Genomic DNA, 17,485 nt, shown 5'->3' with positions numbered 1-17,485 from the left:
GTTTCCTGCAGATTACAGACGCTGTTTGCGTGCTCGTCCTGATTGGCAAAGTCACTTATCCGCTTCAACAAGAGTTATGGCAGGTGACAGAGACATTTTAACAACCAAGCCACCTTTAAACCCTCCCTGACCCATGAGGGGGGGTCCCTGAATCAGCCTGATTAGTATTCCAGCAGCGGAGGAAGCATTCATCCTCCTCCTCCTCAGCCAGGTCTGATATTCCTCCATGTCACACATCATCATAGATGCATTGTGATGAGGTCACTGGATGCTCGTGCATGTCCCTCACACACACACACACACACACACACACACACACACACACACACACACACACACACACACACACACAGATACACAACACGTGACTCCATGTCTAGTTCGCTGTAGCTCAAACAGACCAGTGGAGCCCAGATGTTGCAGAGACGCAGCGTTACAGCGTGCTACAGTGATTAGCATGCTGCGCCGTGAGCTGCAGCATTGCTATGCTGTCCGTGTCTTCATAACGTATTCTGTTTGGTCGCTCTGGCTTCGGCTCGCTGCTTTGCCGGGAATCATTTCTCTCTCCGCTGGGTTTCTTCATCCCTCCACTTTGTGTCTGGTTTTTTTTTTCTGAGTGTTTCTCGGCCTTTAAAATCATGTTTAGTTCACTATCAGTCGGCGTTATTGGCGTGAATGGAAGGAAGAGACACGACGTGAACAGAAGAGCACAAACTTTCCCCAAAACATCTTTTAGTTTGTTGCATTTGGCATAAAAAGGTCAGAGAGCTATATGGACAGAAATATGCAGATATCAAACAGGACTTAGACACTAAGTTAGATTAGGTTGCTATTTTTAAAAGTGTTAAAATCACTAAAAGTCTAGTTAATCTCATTTAAAGTCAAGAATTTTGCTTAAAAGTCTTATTTTTCAGTCTAAATTAGGACATACCTCCTAAAAAAACGTTTTTTTCATGCACTGGTTAATTCTGCTTATTTGACACATTTAAGTGATTATTTTATACTTTGTCTATTTGGATCTGTAGATTTCTTCTAAATTCACCAAAGGTTACGTTAGATAATGCCTCATTTTTATTTTTTTATTTTTTTATTTTTTAACATAGCATCTAAAAAAACCTCTAATACAAAAAATAATGAATATTTTCTTTTTTACCCTATTCACCTGTAGTGTCTTCAACATGTAAAGTAATACATTATACCGTTCATATAACACACTACACGTCCTGAATTCATCAAACCTTTTCCTGCTTGTTTTTCTCGGTTTATTGGGAAGCAGCCAAGTTCCAAACATCTGGCGGAAAGACTGAAACCAGACGAGTGGAGGCTGTTAGAGCGGCACGTTGATGCCCATTGTTTGGGAAATGACATGTTCAACTGTCACATGTGGCTGTGACCACTTTATGTGCTACACCTGTACAAACCTCGGGCGGTCCGGGGCGACGGCTCTGCCATAAAGTCCACTTTTACGATGCCTGTTGTTAAAGTTCAGATTTTGTTGACACTGTCGTAGAGGTGTTATTTTATTTATATGTTTTAGCATTGAGGTCATAGCTGGTGCACTTGACTGGGTTATATTCAGAGGTGTTGCTTATATTCTTCATGGATCTAATTAGAGAAGACAAAAACTCTAAACACCTCGCAAAGTTGTCGCAAAATCTCCTTTCATCATTTTGAAAAAAAAATTGTAAAGACATCAGTGGATTCAATGATGGCGGAGTAGTCTCTTTCATATACACGAACAGCCCTTAAAAATAAAAGCATTCGAGTGCAGCTCGCTCTTTTCGCTGCGGGAACCGTCGTGCTGTGAAGCACCGGTGGGCTGAAGTAGTTTGATCCCCTTTAACTTCCGGTCCTCGACTTTAAGCAGTGGAGCTCAGAGGAAATAAGGGAGCGGCCGAGGCAAAGGGTTCCTCGTATGAATCATCCAAAATGGCGACCTCTCTCGGCGTCCATCTTTGACGTTAATACTTTCAGTCACGCTCTTCCCTCTACTTATCTGTTGTTAATACATAAATGCATACATATTTAAACAGGGCCATGTAATGAGGCTCGTCTTGTCTTTGATTGACCTTTTATTCATTTCATCATTGAAACAATCTCATGCATATTTAACCTACTTTATTAAAGGCAGTGTCCCAGTGTCAGCAGACTATTGTTTGAATATCGGATGATTTAAATCCCCCGCTCTGTTAAAGTTAACAACACTAATATTTGCTGCAAAGAGAAGTCTGGTCCTATAGAAGTCTATGAGAAAATGACTCTACTTCTCTCTAGTGTCCACCAGGGGGCGACTCCTCTGGTTGTATAGAAGTCTATGAGAAAATGACTCTACTTCTCTCTTGATTTATTACCTCAGTAAACATTGTAAACATGAGTTTATGGTCTCAATCTCTAGTTTCAAGTCTTCTTCAATACAGCATGATGTTCATTTAGTAGATGATGGTCCATTTAGAGTCACACAGACCATAAAGCAGGGGATGCTGTAAGAGTTAGCTGTAAATTACAAACGGGTCATACCAATTAGTATCACAGTTAGCGTGAATGACGGTTGTACTTTGCTAACCGAGCTTCCACGAGCTGCAACTCAAGGCTTCAAAACGGGAGTTGACCGACCAACAGGTGACGTCACGTTGACTATGTCCACTTGAGTCCAATTGAAGACATTTTCAACCCTCATTAGCTCTGTGGTTGTTGTTCTACATCCGAACATGACCTCTGACCTCCAGGGATCACTTAAGCTGCAGTTAGAGAGAGCTTCTCAAACGTCCAAAGCCCTTAATGTCCAAACTTGCCCACGGTAAACATGTCAATATATACGATCAGTCTTTACATGCTCATGATTCAAATTGAATTGATAACTCGGTTCTGGATGCAAAGTAACACAGCAGGCTGCTGCACAAACACGCTTCCCTTTTCATACTCCACACGTGTCTTTCTCCCTCGCATCATTTCATGCTCCGACCACTCAAAGTAAAGACTCCCCCGGGCAAAAACGGTAAACACCGTTTGATGTTTGCCAAACAGCAGCTGAGCCTCTTGAAAAGAAGGTAAATGTGGAAATGTGGAGGCATGTTGAGAGCTTTGGAACATCAGGCGCAGCACCAGATAGGCCCAAACACAATCTGCATGTTGCACGAAATACGAGGCGAGAAACGATTTAAGAAGCGGATGTTACGGTTTGTGGGTGTTGATGGAAATGGAGTCTTTTTTTTCTGTCTTCAGAGAAAGGCAGGTGTCCCAGTATGTGGCGGTGGGTGGATTGAGAGTTGTGGTGCTGGTTCTGGTGAATTTCCTCTGTGTATTTGTGAAACATTCGTCTTTGAATATCCTCACGCTAACTCCCCGCAGTGCTGCGCGTTTCAATTTAGCAGTTAGTTCATGAATGCTGCCTGTAATAAATTCAATAAAGTCTGAGAATTAATAACTATATCCAGAGGGTTATACTTTAACTTGGCTGCAAACTAAAGTCGCTTTTAGTTGCTGCAAGTTATTATTTGTTGTTATGTTTTGGTTATTTCTTACTCATGTTCTTCTATAATTGGGACACAAACGTCACACAAATATCAAAAGCTTTGATTTAAATTTTAGATTTAATAGGAATCATCGTCACTTTTGAAGTTACTGAGCATTAGACACCCGTCGGTTTACGTTCATTAGCACAGTGTCTCACGTTGTCTTTGCCCTCAGAAGAGTTTGTCTTAAACTTTCCCAACAAGCAGAGTACCGCTAAAGGCTAGCTGAGGCTCATGGTCTTCTTTTTGCTAAACACTTACAGCCCAACTGGCTCTTCAGCTGTTGTCCACTTGTACACTGACAGACTTAAACACCTCAACTGCTTTCATTTCAGCATTTTCCTGTCAACTGACGGTTAAACTAGCACATCAAGTGCTTTCTGCACCTACACTCCAACTGACACTTCAACTGTTTTCAGCATTTTCATGCAAACGTTTTTTGGTGCTTACACTGCAACTGATACCTCAACTCCCTTCAGCACTTGCACTTCAAAAATCTCCTCAACTGGTTTCAAAAATTACAGTTCAACTGAAAATTCTTACACTTCAATTTACACTTCAACTCCTTTTAGTGCTTCAACTTCAGCTGATACTTTAAGTTCTTCTGCTTTAACTGTTTATAGTTAATAGGAAATACTTATTCTGTAAGTATTTTTCTTTGCTTTAATCTAACTTGTGATGTAAAAGTTCTTATTGTTATATGTATTACATCAGTGGGACGTCTATTTGAGTTGCTAAATAATTAACACCAAACTCATCTAACTAAACTGTCAAACTGGTCCTGATTGTGAGAGTTTTTTCAGCCGGATGTGTGGAACTAACCAGGCCTTCCTTCCCCCTTTCTCACATCCCAGAGAACCACTCTGCCCCTCCGGATGTCACCGGCTACACCAACAACACCGCCGACGGGATCCAGGTGGAGAGAGGCCCGGGCGCCGGCACCGCGGCCCAGAGGCAGACGCCCAAGTACGGCAACGCCGAGCTGATGGAGACCGGAGACGGTGAGTCGGGAATCTGGGGAGTTTTTATAACTCATGCGTCAGCTTCCAGGATTACCTTTGTCATGCCTTCAAACATTGCATTGACACAAAATTCTATATTTTTTGGGGGGTGACATATAGAAATATGAGCAATTCACAAATCTAAAGAGGCAGCAGGTTGCTTTAAAGCGGAGAGGATTTAAGTCTTGTTAAAGTCAATGCATATTTCAATGCACTGCAATTGTAAACAGCAGTTGTTGGAAAGATTTCATATAATTTTCTTTTTATTGAGAAGTTCAACAACATATAAAACACCTGACCTTTAGCCTTTGGGTGCTTTGAAGGTCTGTATTATAGCTTAATATCCAAAAACTGGTGCGTCAAAATCAGTCCGAGGTCATTTTTTGGGGGTATTTCTGTCTTCAGATGAAACCAGGAGACGTGATTCTTATATCAAGCATCAGGCAGTGGTGGAGCAGGACTCTGTTTCACATTCAAAATTTCAAAACTTACTTAAAAGCACAAAAGCACAAGCATCAAAGTCGTACTTAAAGTACTCGAGTAAATGTACGTAGCTACGTTCCACCAGTGGAAGCAGGACTTGAAAGACTTGTTTTATATCCAGTCTTTTATTCTGAAGGGATGAAACACAGCTCGCCTCCTTTTTACTTCAGCTCCTTCCTCCTGTGGTTGTGACCTCTTGGTGAGCTGGTGGCTGGAGGACTTCTGTGTTCTGTCATGTGATTAACATTCACCGGCACATCTATGTGCCGAGTGTGTTTTTAATACCTGGGGAAACATGAAAGCTTCAGAGTTAACAGTCTGACTGGGAGAAAGAGTCACCGAGGGGCTTTAAAACGAGACGGACCTCCAGCTGCTCCAATCGACTATTCATGTTTTTAATATTTCTTTCATGTGAAGGAAGTTGTTTTGTAGTCGTCGGGTCATGTGAACTTTGAAAAGGGAAGTTTTCAAAGAAAACATTTGCACCAACTTGTTTTTAATGACGTCTTTCCCAACGTACAGAATTCATTGTTCCTATTTATTTGTCCACGACAGCTCGTATTTACTTAAAACAGTCCGGCCCACACGTGTTGACTCTTCTTCACCGCGGCGTGATGGAGACACAAACAGACAAGAATCAGAATAAACCGTTCCCTCCGGGATCTTTCAGTTCAGACTTCTTTGTGGCCCTTTTGCCAACGCTGAGTAATAACCGTTGGCTCATCCAGTCTGACCCCGAACCAAGTCTGCCAAAACATCTATTCGCTTCCAGATCTCTGCACTTCCGTCCCGCCGCTCCGTCCTAAAGCTCCACAGTTGGGTTTAAAATCAGCCTTAATGAAAGAGCAATCTGTGCCTCATCTCGCACGCTGCTTTTCGAGTGTCGCGTTCAGTTGATTGCTCACTCGAGCGGAAAAGAAAAAACGTGCCAATTAAATGTAGATTCAAAACTTCCGTGGATGTTTCATCAGAGACGAAGCCGCAACTACTTCAACACGTGCACCTGCGAGAGCACAATTAGGAGTTTAATACAGGGTGTATGTTAATATTTGTGTGTGTGTGTGTGTGTGTGCAGGTGTTCCAGTCAGCAGCAGAGTTTCAGCCAAAATACAGCAACTCGTCAACACTCTGAAGAGACCCAAGCGGCCGCCGCTGAGGGAGTTCTTTGTCGACGACTTCGAGGAGCTTCTGGAAGGTAACGGCTTCACTCGGCCCGATGAGCCTCCTCCTGCTATAGAACCTGGTTACTGAGTGTTGGGCTGGAGGCAGGGGGGGGGGGGAAGACATACTCACACAATAATACAGTTTAAAAATACTATGTTCAAGTAAAAGGCACACGTTCAAGGCAAAAGTATTGGCATCAAAATATACTTAAAGTACCACAAATAAACTTGTTTGTTCTCAACTTTTCTATCCTATAAACACCACAGTAGACTGGTATTTGATCACAAAACGTCTGCATTAAACGGTATTTCCAGCCTTTCACTCTGTTTTTCCGTCGTCCTCCTGCAGTCCAGCAGCCAGACCCCAACCAGCCCAAGGCGGAGGGAGCTCAGATGGTGGTCTCGCGGGGCGAGCAGCTGGGCGTGGTGACCAACTGGCCCCCGTCTCTGGAGGCGGCCCTGCAGAGGTGGGGCACCATCTCTCCGAAGGCCCCCTGCCTCACCACCATGGACACCAACGGCAAGCCGCTCTACGTGCTCACCTACGGTAATTAAAGCCTCTCTGATCGAGTAAATCTCTTATCGGAAAGAAGCTCAATTGTTATATAAACGTCTTCATTTGTCTTCTCCAGCTTTGGCCTTTTCTTGTGAAATAAGTTACTTTGCAGTTTTCCTTTTTAAGTCTCCGCGCCGGCGAAAGTTGTGGCCGGAGGCGTCATTGTTTTCGGGTCGTCCGTCTGTCCGTCTGTCCGGTTCCTTCACCGAAATGCGATTTCTCTGGAGCGAATTTCTTCAAATTTGGCACAAACTCAACTCAACTCATGGATGAACTGATTAGATTTTGATGGTCCCATTCTTGCAAACCTGGCATCTAAGACGCCTTGGAGGGAATCTCTTTACATTGGACTCAAGGACGAGCTGATTGGGTTTTGGTGGTTTAAGGTCACTATGAACTCAAAGGAAACATTTGTCTTCTCACGAATTTGTTTGCAAATTATTACAATTTCACACAGATGTCTAAAATGATAAAAGTGATGACATTATGGACTACAGAGGCAAACAACCAAAAGCACGAATTGTAGTTTAAGAAAGGTGCAAACTTTCCCAAATGCTGGATACTTGAACACCGGCAGCCAGTCAAGAACTTTTTCTGAATAGAATTGCCAAAATTCTGATTGAAATGAGGAATTATCTGATCAGAAAACCTTTAAACTATTAAGTAAACAAGAGCCGACCAATAACAGCTTTGAGGGATTCTTCGGTGCTAATGTGAGTGATTCTGTTTGAAGTCACCAGGAACAAAACATTATGGATCAAAACTCTGCTCATTGGGATCCATGACCGACATTTATAAAACCAGTAATAAATGCTTACACATCATGAAAAATGATTTCTTTCACACGTAAACATGCATATGTTGAGAGCCCACCTGACCTCAGATCAGTCGTCACAGCGCTGGATGAACACAGCAGGGCTTCTTCTCCTAAACTGTTTTTGTTTCCGGCACATACGGCGGCTGATTAACTGAAGCACCAAACAATGTTTAACACCCGCTGTGTGAGCATAAACTCCACTAATGGCAGCCAGACAAGAGCGCTAAGCACATTAGCAAAGTGTGAAATAGACGCTTTCAAGAAAGCCGCTCTGCTAAAGGAGGAGGGAAAGTTTGTTTTTTATCCCAAATGGCCAGATCTAACACGGACAATCTCTTAAGAAGCGTTCGTGTTTGGAGCGGTTTGTTTATTCTCTGGACTCATTTCAGACCTTTTAGTTTGGATCCCAAATCACAATGTTTCGACACCGATCCTAATATCTGATGGTCACCGGTCTGTTTTTGTATCTGTGTGAACTGAAGCGAGATTAAAACCTCTGCATAGGAGGTCACACATTACAGGACATTTCACTCACAGCAAGACGAGAGACAAGAGTTCTTTACTCTAAAGAACAGCCGGCGATCCACGTTCATTCCCCACAAACAGAAACCTCGTTCAGCTCAGACCAGGTCCAGATTAGATCCGCCGATCATGACACCTGATACAGAATGTAGTCGTAGTTATCGTTTTCTGCTGCACTTCACAGGTAGTAAACACTCCACTTAGATTGGACATGGAGACACACGCTTTGGGAGATTTGGGACCCGACCAGATTAGGCCCGGATGTAATTTCAACCGACGCCCGACTCGGGGCTCCGGGGTCGGGGCTCGGTTATGAGGAACCAAGCGGACCAAGTTTCTGACGCCAAGTTTCTGATGTGGTGTTTGCTCTCAGCAGGTGAAATCTGACACTGAACTTAAATTCCTACAGCAGAAGGAACGACACGGAACACAGAAAACAAAGTAAATGTGGAGAAAGCAAACACACAGCAGGTGAAAAGTAACAACAAATACGTAGGTTCACGCTTCACGGTTTAAGTCTATACCCAAATTGGAACAAACTCTTTTGTTCGGCAGCTGCCGATCCGAGTTATTCATCTCCCCAACCGGCGGCGGAGAAAATGTCTTTGGGTCCGGAGGGTTGAGGAGAGATTAAGCCGCAGTGAGCCGAGCTTTCTTCTTCTCTCCGGTCCTTTAGAGTCGGACCTCCTCGCCGCACAGCGGAGAGAACGAAGTGACACCAAACAACACACACACACACACACACACACACACACACACACACACACACATACAGTGAACACATATTAACCCACATGAACTCACATTTTCAGATTCGGGGTTTAAAGACGTACTCACATCTTTTAAATTAAAGGAAAACTACTTCAAAGTAAAAGTATTTACTGAACAGAGATTGTAATCACACGTGTAAAGCTTTGCTTGTGAAGAAGCGTAGACTTGAGTACGAACGTTCATCTTCTCAAATCAAACGTCCATTTGAAGGCTTTCCCCCCAAAACCTCTCAGCTGAATGTCACAGCATTCGTAGCTATACCTACGGATAATAGTGCGCCGTAGTTTGTGGGTATCACAAGAAATAATGTCGTATGTTCTCCACGTAATCTTTGACCCAGGAGACCGCTGTTTGTGAGAAGAGAAGCCAGCGATGATTTATTTGTCACGTAACTTCCGTACTTCAGTAACAGCATTTCCGTAGTTTATTTGAACCCAAACCACCATCTTTTCTTAAACCTAACTAAGTCATTTTGTTGCCTGAACTTAACTAAGTTGTTTTCTTTGAAGACAGAAGTTTATTTTGAAAATACTGTAGTAATGTTCGAGCGGAAATTGACACACAGTGTTGCTCTTACAACCCGTCGTTTGAGGACACGTTGATCAGTTGAGCTGTGGAGGTTTTTTAGGTGTTTTTTTAGGCCTCCGGCTCCGATCTCGTGATTTCTCAGAAACGCTTTGAGTGAACGTCCGATCGGTCAGAATAATTAGCATATCAAATAATTGATATGCTAATTATGACAAGTTCACACAAACGTCTGATAGTATAAAATGATGAACGTGGATGTGAACCGCACCGTGACCGTGAGGCAGTAATCACACAAGAGCAGTAGAGTTGTTCATTTGCTGTTTTGTGTGCCAGTTTTTAGGATTTTGATGTTTAGTCAGTTAAAGAAGAAGAAGAAGAAGAAGAAGGGTAATTAAAGAACATAGGAAAGTAAAAATGAAGTGTGGAAAAAGGGAAAAGTGAGTAAAAAAGAAAAGAGAAAAGAGAGAAAATGAAGAGTAACAGGAAAGAATGAAGGAAAAGAGAATGAAAGGAAATAATGAGAAGAAATCAAATAAGAAAAAGGTTAAAGACATTTCTTTATGAGCTTATCTCATGTTGAATTTAAAATGTCTTTAAAACATTTTACATGCAAATCGGAAACGTTGATCTAAAGATAAATGTGAATAAACGAGTTTTCATCAGTGAAACGTGTGAAAATGAGCTTTAAATTGTAGCTTGTATGATCTCTAGCTGCCACGTTAGTGATTTCCTTCTGAATGACGTAAAACTATGTGGTATCTGAAGTACAGTACTTTTTTTAATACACACACACACACGGTCATTAACCCAGACTCAGCTTTGTCCCTGAAGCTCGCTCTTCCAACAGACGTACAGTGTGTGTGTGTGTGTGTGTGTGTGATTTGAGTGAGCTTGCAGCTGATGATGAGGCGATGTGAGTTCACCAGACTGTGAAATGTCTTCAGCCGGAGTCCGTCACCAGAGACACAACGACATGGTGAGACAGCGTGTGTGTGTGTGTGTGTGTGTGTGTGTGCAGTGCTGAATCTAAATCTCCATCTTCCTTTATCTTTGATTCCTGTGGTGTCTTTTTTCCTTTGATGTCGGGGCCGACAAGGACAAACTTGTTTTGTTTTCTTCCTGTCGAGTCGTCCCCCGGAGAACAGAGAGAATTCATGATACCTAATTCTCCCGCTGTCCTTAAACTCAACCCTCGACACGCTGCACTGCAGACACAACGCACGTCATCTGCAGGAGAGAAAGTGATTAGCGTCTCGGGGAGCTTTGATCCACGTGGGAACAGATCACGTAATCGATAGAGACGCTCTGATTTCCATACGCAGCGTGAGGCTTTCAAGTTCTGCGTGTTGGGTTTTGATCTCTTTCTTTGATTCTCCCTTGTGTGCTTTTGTTTGGAGTGTTTTCTATAAACTACAAATCCTGTTTTCAACTGAGAAAGAACTCCGTCACCCTTCTGTAAACTTTCCAGGATCGGCTTTACGTACAAACTGTTGTCAATATACCGGATATTTGACATCATGTAAGAGTCGCAATGCTCCACTTCAGAGCCTTGACCAGGCGGCAGCCTCCGGTTCTGGAGAGTGAAGCCGATGCTTCATGTGTTAAAGCTGCATTCTCTCTAGTGTCCACCAGGGGGCGACTCCTCTGGTTGTATAGAAGTCTATGAGAAAATGACTCTACTTCTCTCTTGATTTATTACCTCAGTAAACATTGTAAACATGAGTTTATGGTCTCAATCTCTAGTTTCAAGTCTTCTTCAATACAGCATGATGTTCATTTAGTAAATGATGGTCCATTTAGAGTCACACAGACCATAAAGCAGGGGATGCTTTAGGGGCGGGGCTACACAGTGATTGACAGGTCGCTGCTGCCACCAGAGAGGTATCCGCCATCACTCCTCCTCAGTGCTAATATGGTCACTTCTGTTTATTGTTTGCGAAAAAAACAACATGGCGACGGTGAAATTGACAAACTCGAGGCTCCTCCTGCAGTCCGAGCTCCGGAGGGAGGAGGAGAGCTCAGCTCCTGGCAGCAGCAGCGTCTCCTCCTCCTCCTCCAGGAGCAGAGCTTCTCCTCTCTGGGAGCCAACACCGACACCTGTCTGCTGGAGACCCAGGACGTATTGCTGGACCCACTGGAGGGAAGGGAGGCACAGGAGAACCAGGACCAGGACTGAGAGGAGCAGACTGTCAGACCTGCTGCAGTAACATGAGAGGTTTTCTGAAGAGACTCTGGTGCTCAGAGACACTAAGACTTTAGTCCACAGGGACCAACAGAACCAACACAATATGAAAGTACCTTGTAGTAGCTTTAAGTGTCAGATAACATCAAACTACATATCATTTAGTGTACTTACTGTAAGAAAGCTTTCATTTTTTTATGTCGCATTTTTATTATAAAGCTGACGAATAACCGCAATAACCACATTTTCTGTTTCTGCATCCAAAACCTAATGCCAGCCTGGAAACCACTTTAAAGATAATTATTTTATTGCCTTTAACAACAGGGAACGAGAGGGGGGGGGGGAGAGAGGGAATGACATGCAGCAAAAGGCCGCAGCCCATTTGTAAAGTGCTCTACATTCATGATGAAAGAACAACAGAGCATCAGTAGAAATCCTTCACATAACTTGTCTGAAGTATCGTCTGAGTGCAGAGATCCTCTCGTCACCACGGCTCAGCGTGTGACCTGCTGTCTCTCAGCAGGAAGCCGTTCTGTTCTCGGGAGTCATTTCCTGAGAGAAGCTGCTGCTCTCAAACAGCGAACATCTCATTTCAGAACAAAAGCTCCTTTTTCAATTAAATCAAACCAGATGATTGGGCGGTTTCCTGCTCCTCGCCTCGGTCTCGGAGAATAAAAAGCTGCCGGATGAGCCTCTCGTGGGTCGGTTGAGTAACGTCGTCCTAAAAATAACCAAAAAAAAAACAGACCTCGGCTCTGCACAGAAACCCTCTGATTACGTCTGCGGCGCTCTGATTCGGGACTCTTCAGCGGGAGAGATGCTCTCTGACGTTCCAGCAGGAATCCTCTCCTCTGATTGCTGCTTCTCACCTCCACGGTTCTCCCGTTATCACCGATGAAGTGCCCTCGAAGTGGGCGTCCTCATCCCCAAACGGACTCACAGTCACTGCAGTAGCTTCCACACATACAGAAAGAAAAATAGTTTTCTGGAATAAATGGATACCAGTTCAATTAATTGTTGATTACTGCAGAGCAGTGGTTCATACGTTACCCGTCCAAAGGGGGATCAAGTTCTGATGCTTAGAGTCCAAAACATTTGAACTCTGAGCTGTTTCATGTAGTTTAAGAAGAGCTCGTCCAGTCACACGATGCACTCGTAAACCTGGAGGACCAGCAGATTCTTCTTGACTCTCAGAAATGAATTCTGCTTTTAAGCTTAACTTATGTCCTCCACACTTTACAGATAAACCTCTTCACGACCAAATCAACAGACACACAGATCTTTGAAGAACATTGTAGACGTGCTCTAGATGATGAGTGACCGACTTTAAAAACATGTTTTAATTGGTCTCAACAGTCATCGTGTCTATAAAGCAAGGATTTCTCCTGCGATCAATCAAAAAGCCTGTAAGCTGTTGCCAGGCAGATGTTCGGCTGTTGTTACTTTCTGAGATCTCTGGTGAATTCTAAATGGTAAAAAATCCACTTTAATGCTCCTGGAAGACACAATAGTTTAGTTTTTGTGGACCATTATCCTGAATGAATTCCTTTAAACGACGCTTCTTTTTAGCCGTAGACGCGCCGTCTGCAGCTGAGTCGGTGCTGCTCGGCCTCGTGCTGGTTTTTCTCTGCTAACCGTCTGAACTCATTGTCCTCGAGGGATCCAGAAGCTCTTCCTTCTCTTCTATTCATTAGCTCTGACAAACATCAGAAAAAAAGCTCATTTAGCGTGAAAAACAAAGAGGAATTCACGGCGGATTGCTCATGCATAATATCTGCGTCTGCCAGTCTGAATTGATTGATTCTATTGTTGTGAGTTGCTGCATTAATGAACAGAGCCAGCTATACGCCTGGTGGGGAAAATGAAACTGATCGCAGAGATTAGATAATATTATATATATATATATAGATATATATATATATAGATAGATATATAGATAGAGGGGGGGGGGGGGGTATTTAAAGCAGCAGTTATTTAAAAACACACAACAATACTTCTTTCTGTTTGAAACGAGGCAAAGGGTTCACGTTGCCTGAAGTAGCGTGAGCACTGAAATTAAAACTAAAGACATTGGTCCAGATACCAAAAGAAGCCGTTTATCACTGTAATGATACACTGATGTGGCCTCCGTGACTCCCTCTGTGGTTGTGTGTCTGTGTGTGTGTGTGTGTGTGTGTGTGTGTGTAAAGTATCGCTGTACATGGATCCAATTACTCCACAGCCACGGTTTGGTTATGAAATCTGTGTGATCATCTCATACCAGTCCAGCCCCGCGAGGTGCAGCGGCGTCCGTCAGGGTAATGTGTTGCATGTGGGGGACTCGTGATGTCATCCTTTTGTTCCAACCGTGCGATCGTTTAGTCCGACGGAGAGACGTCATCTCTAAACCGTCCGCGGGAGAAAAAGCTGCGTTTTTTTGTTTCTGCTTCCTCCCCGCCGTGTGCTCTCTGTAGTTTCACAATAATGATGATTCACACAATCTGCCTTCAGGAAAACTCTGGTCCAGAAGTGTGAAGGTGGCCTTCAACCTGCTGCACAAACTGGGAACCAAACAGGAACCGCTCGTCAGACCTGGAGACCGGGTAAGAGGAGAGACTCTGTCTACACGCACTACGTCACTGCACCACAACGTAGTGAATCACATGTGTAGAGTTAGATGTGTTAGTTATATAGTCAAATGTTTAGAGAGTAGAGAAAAACATTAACATAGAACAAATAAAGAAGCACTAAAGAAATAAAACAAATATAACTTACATACACAAAACATGTGCAAACTTTTAATACTTTAACTTTAATAACATACAGCCTCAACAAATGTGAAAAAGCTTGAATTTTCTGAACTTTCGCACACAATAAATAATAAGTAACGGGTTAACGTGCATCTATGAAACAACTACACGGAGGCTCTTTAGTCCGAACCAAGACGGAAAACTTTATGACAACCTTGACAAAGGCTCTTATACCTTTCACAATAAAAGCCCTAGACATATGTTATCCGCGGGCGAGTGTTTTCACATTTTACTCGTCGTTTATTCGTGACGCTCCTGCTGTTTAAAGGCGTTTGTTCTGGATCAACCACAGACCAACATGTTAACAGTTTAAGTACGGATGTCTTCGGTAGAAAGTTGTTTGAATGAGATATACGTCAATTATTCAAATTTCAGTTTTTCCAGTTTTTCAGCAGCGCAAACTTTTATTTTCCAGCATCAGTTCAGTTCCTCATCGTGGAAGTCTGCAGGGCTCGACACCACTGGAGGTCGATCACAGGTCCTGTTTGTTCATTGGAGTCAAGACCATCTGACTTTTTATCACTTTGGTTTCCTTTAGTATTAAAACATCAAAGATTATCTCTGAAAAAGATTTTTTGGGTACCTGCCAAAAAAAGATGTGACGGCCGACACACAATGTTTTAAAAATGGACACGTGTGCAGTCCTTCCCTCCTTTCACTGTCATTACAATCATCACTTCCCACTGAGCGCGTCTTTAACCGCCTCCGCACGTGAACAGACGGTCGCGCTGAAGTGGAAGAAGGTTCAGTAATAGTCCCACAAGTGTCTTGTCTCTCTTTCATCTTTATTTCAAGCTCCATTTCCCGCTCGGCTGGAGACTAAGTCAAGACTGGCACCATGCCAGAGTGTGTGGGTATTTATTTTTATGCGTCTCAGCCGGAAGGGTGTGTGTGTGTGTGTTTCTTTAATCCCGGTTCAAACTGGTCTTTTTCACAGTTTTACTGAAGTTTTATAATAAGTTGCATGAAGAGAAATTACAGTGTTTTATTTTGACGGGGGGGTGTCAGACCTCACAGGATGACGGTGTTCAGAGGAGATTTATTTAAACTAAATGATACAGAAACTGTTATTCTACGAGTTCGAGGTTATTTTATCTGGAAAACTGTTTTTCGGGGAACGAGCCCGGAGAGGTCTGTGGATGTGAAGTGACTTTCAGAACCAAGAGATGTTTGACTTTCAGGCAGATTATTGCAGGTTTGTTTAAATTTTTATGTCGAGTAGAATATTCTTTATTGGTTTTAATGAAATATATACGGCGGTCATGATCACAGTCCAAAAGCAGGAAATATTACGTTTCTCCAACTTCTCTACATAATCCATGAAAACAATTATAAACCGTTACAGAACATTGCTGTCTGGTTATTTGAGGTATAGCTCTATTCATGAATTTGTGTTATTTTGAATACAAATATTGTATTCTAAAAAGAAATGCATACAAAAATCAGGAATTTAAATTAGATTTAGCATTTTCTTTTTGATTTTTAAATGAGTCGGATAAGCTTCTGTTTGTAATCCGTGTCCTCCATAACTGTTGGAACATATGAGACAAACATTTGATAAAATATACCTCCAGAAGAATGCAGTTTGGCCTCCATACAACAATTTAAATGGCATGTACGTTATCTTCCGCTCAATATGATGATATGAAAATGGCTCGTCAGTCATGACAATATTGGATATTATGCAAAATACTGATCACAATGATTCATAAGAGGTATCACGGGTGACGAGGAGAAGTCTGCTGTAATGTGTCGTACAACAGTACATTAAAGCGGCAGAGCCCAGTCAGTATTAAAGTGGAGGCTTTGCTGAAGATCATAGCGCTAGGGTTATTTTTATAACTACTGTCAACGCTCCACAAGGAAAGAAACACATTTTATGGTCAAAACAGGTAAAAATCAATTTAACAAAAGGAAACTGAAACCACAACAGCAGTCTGTCCCTTTGTGGAGAGTTTATACATCATGACATCGTTGCATGTCTGCAGCATTCTGCTCTCTCTGGTATCATCTACCGATGAAACCTGAACGGCTCCAATGAGAGCTGCTCATGTCAACATTAGTTCAGTTAAAGCACCATTACACCGCTTTCATTCGCTCAGGTGCACTTAGCTTATAGCGTCAAACACACACACACACACACACACTACTGTACATGGAAGCTATTAAACAGCACTTAAGCCGGGGTTCACCCTTATCATCACAACGTGCAACTGGAGCCAAACTGGATCCAACATGGCGGAGCAGGAGATAAAGGCTCCGCTGTGAGGGACGACGTGTGGAAACATGTTGGATGCTGGTTGTTTTGTTGGAGTCGCGGTGGTTGAAAGATGGCAGATAGAAACCTGCTGCACAGGAAATGTGTCTCATATATATAGTATAGTTATATACTGTGTATATATATATATATATATATATATATATAGTTATAGTCGCAGATGTGATTCACCAACAAGGGGGAATGAAGATTCTGTTACTGCCAACAAAAGACGACCAGAGCTGAATCAACTCACGATAATGTCAACAAAAGCAGAACATGATGAACTTTACAGAGGTTTGTTTAATGTGCGAATGTTTGGGGTTGAAAACGTCAAATAAATCTGATCTTTGAGTGTTGAATGTTTTGCTTCAGTTAGTCTGATTCCGGGCTGTAGACCCTCCTGCATTCGGCTGAAGGTCACCAGTTAACACGGTCGCTAGTGAAACTGAAACACCCGTTGCTCTGAAACGGTCGTGATCCTGTCGCTGTCCGAGTATTGATTCTGACAACCGGACATTTAGATGCTGGTAACTGTTTCTATTCAATGTTTGAAGCTTGATTACACGTCTGGACGGATGGAGCAGAACCACGCTTTAGTTGTAAACATGTCCACGTATATGTTTTTAATATTTCAGCTGTAAAAGCGTCTACAGGGGATATAAAGTGCTGCATTCTTGTACCTGCTGCAGGAAATGCTCCCTGTGCATTAATACATTAAGCATGCAGGGAAAAGATACTGTGGTCATGTTTAGAAATACATATATAATAAATGATAATGTTAAAGATGTTTCACCCTCTTTTTTCTTGATTTAAAATATATTTACTTTGCCCAGTTTACAGTAGATTGTTTTGTTTCTTTACATCCGGAGGTTTGTTGTCGTGTTTGCTGCTGTTGTGTAAG

General features: G+C 42.6%; 1 protein-coding gene across 1 annotated transcript in view; it reads left to right on the top strand.

The window, feature by feature from the left end:
- LOC306706146 (disco-interacting protein 2 homolog C) overlaps positions 1–17,485 on the top strand; it is a 143,058-nt gene that overhangs the window by 94,570 nt on the left and 31,003 nt on the right. The window contains exons 6-9 of the mRNA XM_079173070.1: positions 4,367–4,513; positions 6,072–6,191; positions 6,509–6,706; positions 14,026–14,117. Coding sequence (XP_079029196.1) covers positions 4,367–4,513; positions 6,072–6,191; positions 6,509–6,706; positions 14,026–14,117 — 557 coding nt within the window. The remainder of the gene's footprint in view (positions 1–4,366; positions 4,514–6,071; positions 6,192–6,508; positions 6,707–14,025; positions 14,118–17,485) is intronic.

Source organism: Pholis gunnellus, assembly GCF_910591455.1.
Source record: "Pholis gunnellus genome assembly, chromosome: 14".
In the NCBI taxonomy this organism is placed as follows: Eukaryota; Metazoa; Chordata; class Actinopteri; order Perciformes; family Pholidae; genus Pholis; species Pholis gunnellus.
The sequence above is the reverse complement of the archived record's forward strand: the minus strand, read 5'-3'. Positions and strand labels throughout refer to the sequence as shown.